General features: G+C 47.0%; 1 protein-coding gene across 4 annotated transcripts in view; it reads right to left on the reverse strand.

The window, feature by feature from the left end:
• Positions 1 to 894: 894 nt before the first annotated feature.
• LOC102494254 (long-chain-fatty-acid--CoA ligase ACSBG2) overlaps positions 895 to 7,349 on the reverse strand; it is a 31,576-nt gene continuing 25,121 nt past the window's right edge. For all 4 annotated transcript variants that reach the window (XM_006170258.2, XM_006170257.2, XM_006170256.2 and 1 more), the window contains 5 exons: positions 6,675 to 6,892; positions 5,027 to 5,166; positions 4,629 to 4,875; positions 3,261 to 3,368; positions 895 to 1,118 (listed from right to left, as the gene is read on the reverse strand). In XM_006170258.2, the coding sequence (XP_006170320.1) occupies positions 3,295 to 3,368; positions 4,629 to 4,875; positions 5,027 to 5,166; positions 6,675 to 6,892 (679 nt within the window). In that variant the 3' untranslated portion in view covers positions 895 to 1,118; positions 3,261 to 3,294. The remainder of the gene's footprint in view (positions 1,119 to 3,260; positions 3,369 to 4,628; positions 4,876 to 5,026; positions 5,167 to 6,674; positions 6,893 to 7,349) is intronic.

The raw sequence follows: 7,349 nt of genomic DNA on the forward strand, positions 1-7,349 counted from the left end.
TGGTGGATGAATGTTTAAATAAAACATTAGACTAAAGTTCATGAAGGGTTGGTCCTCTGGAGCAATAAACACTGTGAAGAGGGAGGTGGATTCCACATGACTGCCTACAGTTCGAATCCTGGCCCTGGTGGCTTAAGAAACATTCCAGGCATGCACATTTGTGCCTAGGATATTGATGGGATGGAGAAATGGAGGAAAAGAAATTTGCACAATGACTCCATTGCGAGATGCTCTCTGTCTTACATGCCCACACCCTGAGGCATGAGTAAAGTTCATAGGAAAATGAATGACAGTGAGTTTTTATTTTTATTTTTATATTTTTTGCTATAGGGCACATGCGCTCACCAGACAGACAGAGACAGACAGAAAGAAATCACCCCCCCCAGGGGGGATGGCCACGCCGCAGTCCCTTCTCCTCCATTCTCTCGGGATCTTGGGCACGCACGCACACGCGCCCAGCATGAGTTTTAAGCCACTGTGTCCGGGACACAAACTGGGGTTGGCTACATGGGAGTCCAGCGACATAGCCATTACGCTAACTGCTGGTCCCCCAATGTGAGTTTATTTTGGTGCAAAATGAATCAAAACTGATGGTTAGTTCATGATATTACATATTTTCATGAACTTTTGGAAGAATCTTTGCATATGATTTCAGCATGTGTATGTGTAGTACCAAGGATTTCTGAGGGACACTGCATTCTCTGTACACTATCCACCCTGTGAAATGGGAGTCTTTTTTCCCCCCCAGATTAAAAGCCTCAGAACCTCAGTCACCTAAACTCACACACAAGCCACTCAGACCTTGAACGCAGAACTAATTTCAGAGCCTGAGCCTTTCCACCACATGACCCAAAGGACAAAATGTTCCCATCTGGCCGATGATCAAGACATGCATGGGACGCTGAAGTGCTTTATTATCAGAACTTATTGGAAGGGTTTCCAAATTGCTTCTGGGCAGGTGATTGGGTTTAGGGCCCATTTCTTCAAAGTTGCGTAGGCTTTTTCTTTCTAATGTCTCATTAGATCTCCGGGGGGAACATTCCATTGGCACCCGCAGGTCAGATCTTTCTTTGTAGTTCTTTACGCAGACCTCCCAGTCAACTTTCCTGGGATCATGCCTGAAAGGATTATAGAAAGTCTATGATGAATTATGTTACTTTTAAAGACATGGAAAGTTTGGCTAGGAGGACCCCTTCAAAAGTCAAGAAACTGACTGTCAGGGAATCTGGCTTAACAGGAAAGAGAGCTCCTACTCAGACCACTAAATTGCCTGTATCAGTGGGTTTTTCCTCTTAGCAGCTAGAGGGAGAAACGTAAGTTATTGCTTGAGAATCCTTGTAATGTGTATTGATATTCTGATATCCCACAGTTATATAATAGAAATGTTCTGCAGTGAATGATTCTTTTTTTTTTCTTTTTTTGGAGAGGTTTTTGCGATAGGGCGCATGCGCTCGCCAGACAGAGAGAGAGAGACAGAGAGAAACAAGGTAAGAAATCCCCCCCCAGGGGGGATGGCCATGCCACAATCCCTTCTCCTCCATTCTCCTCTTGGGATCTTGGGCATGCACGCACATGCGCTGGCGTGAGTTTAAGCCACCGGGTCTGGGTCTCGAACTGTGGTCGACTACGTGGGAGTCCAGTGACATAGCCATTACGCTAACTGCTGGTCCTGTGAATGATTCTTTATAAGTTGGCCCTCATCCCCAAATCTCACCACAATGAACTTGAGAGCAGCACTAAGAGAAATTGTCACGTGAGTCACCTATGTGATTTTTAAAAGTGTTTGTAGCAACTTTTTAAAAAAGGAACTGGGGGGGCCAGCAGGTGTCATGGTGGTAAAGGTACTGGACTCCCATGGTCAACCATAGTTCAAGTCCTGGACCAGGCAGCTTGCTTTTTTCACTTTCTCTTTTCCTCTGTCTTTCTGGTCAAATTTAAAAATAATAATAATAACAAATACAATTAAAATTTTAAAAAGGAACTGGTAAAGATAATTTTATTTTACATAACCTAATATGTCAAAAATACCAGCATCTTAACAAGTAATCAACATTTTAAAATATTAATGAGGTAGTATATATTCTTTTTTTCATAGTAAGTGTTTGAAATCTGGTGTATTTGGCAAGCATATCTCGAATGGGCCACACTGTGGCCAGTAGTTGCCTTATTGGATCAGAAGGTCGTTTGAAATCTGGTATATTTGGCAAGCATATCTCAAATGGGCCACACTATGGCCAGTAGTTGCCTTATTGGATCAGAAGGTCTTCCTTCTTCACTGACGTGGCTGATAGTCCCTCAGTTGCAAAGTGAAATCGGAAATCTTGTAAATGATGGAAAATGATGAATGTGATGTGTTAAAGTAACTGTGGGACCCACCCACGAGACACTGCCAGATGAAGGCACGGAAGAGTTAAGCCACTTAACAAAAAAGGGAATGTGGTTTTGAGATGAATTGTGTCCCCTCTGAAATTTATATGTTGCAGTCTTAACCCACAGTATCTCAGAATGTGATCCTATTTGGAGAACATATTATTATAGAAGTTAAAATGAGGTAATTAGAATGGGTCCTGATCCAGTATAGCTGGTGTCCTTATAAAAAGGGAAATTTGGGACACAGACATTCACATAGAGGGAAGATGATATGAACAGACACAAGAGGAAGATGGCCATCCATAAGCCAAGGAGAGAGATATGGAATGTCTCTGCCTACTGTCTCCCCATACCATACATCCAGCTGACTTCCCACCCGTGACTCATGGTGTCATGGAGGCTCCCTGTGCACAAGTCTTGGAAAGAAAAGGAGGAAATGGTAAGGGGAGATCATGTCTCCATCTCTTACTATCTCTGTAACATGCCAGCATTCCTCATTCCTTGGATTCCCAGCAAGTAGAACATCCCCCTTCCAAGTTCCTAACAAAAGGCTTTCTGCAAATAAGCCACAATGAAATTTGGGTGTTTAACAAAATAACTCTGGTTCTGGATAGGAGGATGGCATCTCTACCTCCTTGAGATAAGTTAGAAAAGCAAGAAGCACAGCTAACAACATTGGTGACCAGCTGTAAAGGAGTTTGCATAGCCTGTCATTACCCTGACAGAGCACGTGTTGAGGCTAGACACTACCTAGAACCCACTGTAACTGTGTGTGCCTCGGTCCATGTGTCTTTTGCAGTTCTACTCACAGGCCTGCCTGCCACACAAAGGAGCCCTCTGTTGGACTCATTCAGTGCACAGCCAAGTAAAGCCATGGAACCAAATCTCACCATCAGGACAGCCAAGAGCAGCTCCCCACAACAGTCAGTAGTAGAAGCTGTCGATTTGTTTTTTGTATTTCTGGTTTATGAAATGTCTCTTAACTTTTGTCGCTGAACCTGTGAAGAGAGGAGAAAATGGTTGAGTTGTGGAGATGAAAGAAAATTCCACTTACCCCGTGCATGGCCAGGCGATGAAGACCTGTAGCTGGGGCTGGCTGGAAGCCCAGCTTCACATCAACTTCTTGGGTGTGCCCATCAGTGTATGGGGGTTATAGGACCTCCATGTTGACCTTGAGCTGTGGTGAGGAGACTGTGAGCTGGCAGGTGGAGAGCACACATCTCTGTGCCTGATATGGACTATGTGCCTAATGGAGGAGGGAGATTGTCACTATCGCAAACTGCTTCTATTTTATATATGAGGAAACGGGGGCTCACAGAAGTCCAGTCACCCTGAGGCCACCCAGCAGGGAAGAATCAACAAAGTTTGGTGTGTGTTCTATATTCCAGGACTTCAATGCCTCTGGGACCTTTGGACTCCCCTCAAGGCTTCTTGAAGAACCCCATTAGGACTGTTTTCAATGTATGGATGAAAAGACCAAGGCATGGAGGGATAGGTTACTTTCCAATGTGGAGTGGACAGGATTCAAACCCAGTTATTCAATAGTGCCCGCTTGCCCTTGCTCTGACTCCCATCCATACCATCCTCTCACGCTTGCGCACTGAATGCAAGCCTCAAAGCAAGGGCATTGAAAGAATTCAGGATCCCCATCCTGGGATGATCTTTCATGGGGAGATAGACATAAGCTCCTGCAGAGGATAGTTGCAGATTCTGAGGTCATAATGGAGGCAAGATGATAGGCTGATACTGCAGTGGCGATGGCCTGCTATTTCCCAGAGCAACCTGGGAATGTTGCTCTGAGGAAATGACCTCTAGGGTGAGACCTGGACGATGAGAAGGAGCCGTCCGGGCAAATAATTGAGGAGGAACATTTCAGGTGGAGGAAGCAGCAGGTGCAAAGGCCCTATGTTGGACCATGTTCCAAGAGTTGCAAGAACAGGGAGAAAGCTTGTATGGTTGGGACAAAGTGATTGGAAGGTGATGTCAGCAAGAGGACAGAGCTACAGCAAGGAGTTTGAACTCTATTCCCTAATGAAGACATGGCTGCTCTGGATAAAAGAGACTCTGTGTGTGTAGGTGTGTGGTCAGAGGGAGCTGGAAACCAGTTAGCTGCAGGACTATTGTCTGTATCCCTGGCTGGTCCCACAGGCCCTTAGACCCCCAAAAAGTGGCATATCTCCTGAGAGCCTGTGGGGTCCCAGATGCTACTGAGGGAGCAGCTTCCCAATGTCAAGGCCACAATTCTCTAGCTCTCTTACCTAGCTCTCCACCTTGAATGGAAAAGTCCTTCTCCAAGATAGCCCACTTACGAATCTTCTGTGCATTGGAGGTGGCTTCCTGGTTCACAGCATCTATACCTTGCTGGATGGCCGCGTAGACCAGGGGGTCTCGCAGCCTCACAATCTCAGTCACGGTGGATGCTTGGCTGCCCAGGCCTCGGCAGAATTTGATGGTCTCCAAGGTCAACTTGTCCAGAGGCTCTCCGTTCATCTGATCGATCTCACACTGCCCCAGGACATCCCTGTCAACATAGACCCCAGCCATCCCCGCCATACCCCAGGCCCTGGAGACCAAGAAGCAGGTCCCAACCTTGGCAGGGGCACCCTCCCAATGCTCGGGCAAAGACATTCCCCAAAGGACAGCAAACCCATATCACCTTCAGTGTTAGCAACATGCTCAGGAACTTCGCTTTATCTCCCACCAGTATGGCATTACTGATGATGGGGATCTTCTCCTTCACCAAGGTCTCGATGGGAATGGGGGGCACGTTTTCTCCACCAGCAGTGATGATGAGCTCTGGAACAAAGCTTGACTCAGAATGGATCTGACCACAACCACCACAACCATACAAAATTGCTGGAAGGGATTTTCTTTTTTTCTTTGTTGTTGTGGGGGGTGAGGGATAGGATGTATGTGCTTGTCAGAGAGAGAGAGGGAAAATGAGAAATCACCCCCCAGGGAGTATGGCCACACCACAATCCCTCTTCATTCTCTCTGGGATTTTGGGCATGCACGCACACGTGCCTGGTGTGATTTTCTTTTTCCATTTTTTTTTTAAAAGAACTATTTAACTTTAGTTATTAGTATTTTCCAGTTGGATCAGAGAGACAGAGAGATTTCCAATTGGATCAGAGAGACAGAAAGAGAGAGGGAAAGCAAGCCACTAGGTTCAAGACTTGAACCATGGTCAGCCATGTGGGTGTCCAGTGCCTTTTAACCACCACTCCACCCATTGGCCCCTGGTGTGCCTTTCAAGTCACCGGGTCTGGGCCTTGAACCACAGTTGGCCATGTGGGAGTCCAGTGCCTTAGTCACTCTATCACTTGCTGGCCCCAGAAGGAAATTTCTTAAAATGGTATTTGTGACATGAAAAATTATATGAAATTTATATTGGCACATGGCCATGCCTATTCATTTATGTGTTGTCTACACTTGTTTTTGTGCTACACAGGGCAGTGTCAAGTAGCAGTGACAAAAGCCATGTGTCCTCCAAACCCCAAAATATTTACTGCAGGACCTTTTACAGGAACTGTTGACTGATCCCTGGTCATGAAGTCCTTTTGGGTAATCCTTATCACTGCTAATTATCAGCATCTTTGACAAGGATGAACGACAACCACAGGGGAAGACATGGAGATTTCTGGACCTGTCCTCCTCCTGAGGGTGGACTGTGTGGTGTGTATAGAATGGCCAGGGGGTGATTTCTTTCCCTCCCTCCCTCCCTCCCTTCCTTCCTTCCTCCCTTCTTTCCTTCCTTCCTTCCTTCCTTCCTTCCTTCCTTCCTTCCTTCCTTCCCTCTCTCTCTTCCTTCCTTCCTTTCTTCCTTTCTTTCTTTCTCTCTCTCTTTCTTTCTTTCTTCCTTCCTTTCTCTTTCTCTCTCTCTTTCTTTTCTTTTCTTTTCTTTCTTTTCTATTTTTTTTTTTTTAAGTTTGCTGTACGGTATGTGGAGAGAGAGAAAGAAAGCACCCCTGGGGAAATAGTCACACTGCAGTCCTTTCTCCATTCTCCTCTTGGGATTTTGGGCATGCAGACACATGTACCTGGTGTGTGTTTCAGACTGCTGGGACCTGAACTCGAACTGCACAGTTGACCGTGTGGGGTCTAGCTGCCTTAACTTTCATGCCACTTGCTGACCCAAGAGGTGACTCTTTGCTGGGCATGAGAATAGAGTTGAACTGTGCAGACTGGGGCATCCCTACACACCCCTTGGTGGAAGGTGGCGAGTGTGGGGGGCTTTCTTTGGACAGCAAGTGTGGAGGGTGGGCTGGCATGCAGGTGACCACTGAAAGCTCAGCCCCCGGTACCTTTGATGCGACCAGTGATGTAGAGGAAACCCAGGTTGTCCATTCTGCCCAAGTCCCCGGAGTGTAGCCAGCCTTCCTCGTCAATGGCCTCCATTGTCATATCCTCTCTTTCCAGGTATCCCATGAAGATGTTCCTGCCCCATAGGCAGACCTCCCCGATGCCGTCCTTGTCCTGGTGGATCAGCAAGATCTTACACCCGTTCAACACCTTGCCGCAGCTGCCAGGACACAGGAGTGGGGATACTGAGGCTTGGGAACACCAGGGCACCCACACAGGTCTACAGGATTCTGCACTCTCTCTAGGACCCAGGGGACAAAAGGAGACGTTTGTTGAAACATTCCATCTGGTGAGTTAGATTCCCAGACATTTTGTGAACTGGGAAACCCAGCAACAAGACAGGCTGTTGTTGAAGGAAAAAGTGCTTAAGAACAGTCACAAAACCCTTGCCTCACCAGGAAGAGATGGAAAGGCGGGGGGGGGAGAGAATCCTCCTGGGGTGTAATCATACCTCAATCCCTTCTCTTCCATTTCTCCATCCTGTTGGGTGTCCCGTCCCTGTTCAGGCGCCAGGTGTCCCGCCCCGGGGGGGGGACAGCCGAACAGGTTTCCTGAGTGAAGGAGTGAGAGCCGGGACAAGCGGCGTAGTGTTACAGCACGGAGACAACAGTGTCGTC

This window comes from Tupaia chinensis, unplaced genomic scaffold (assembly GCF_000334495.1).
Source record: "Tupaia chinensis unplaced genomic scaffold, TupChi_1.0 Scaffold148210_1, whole genome shotgun sequence".
Classification (NCBI taxonomy): Eukaryota; Metazoa; Chordata; class Mammalia; order Scandentia; family Tupaiidae; genus Tupaia; species Tupaia belangeri.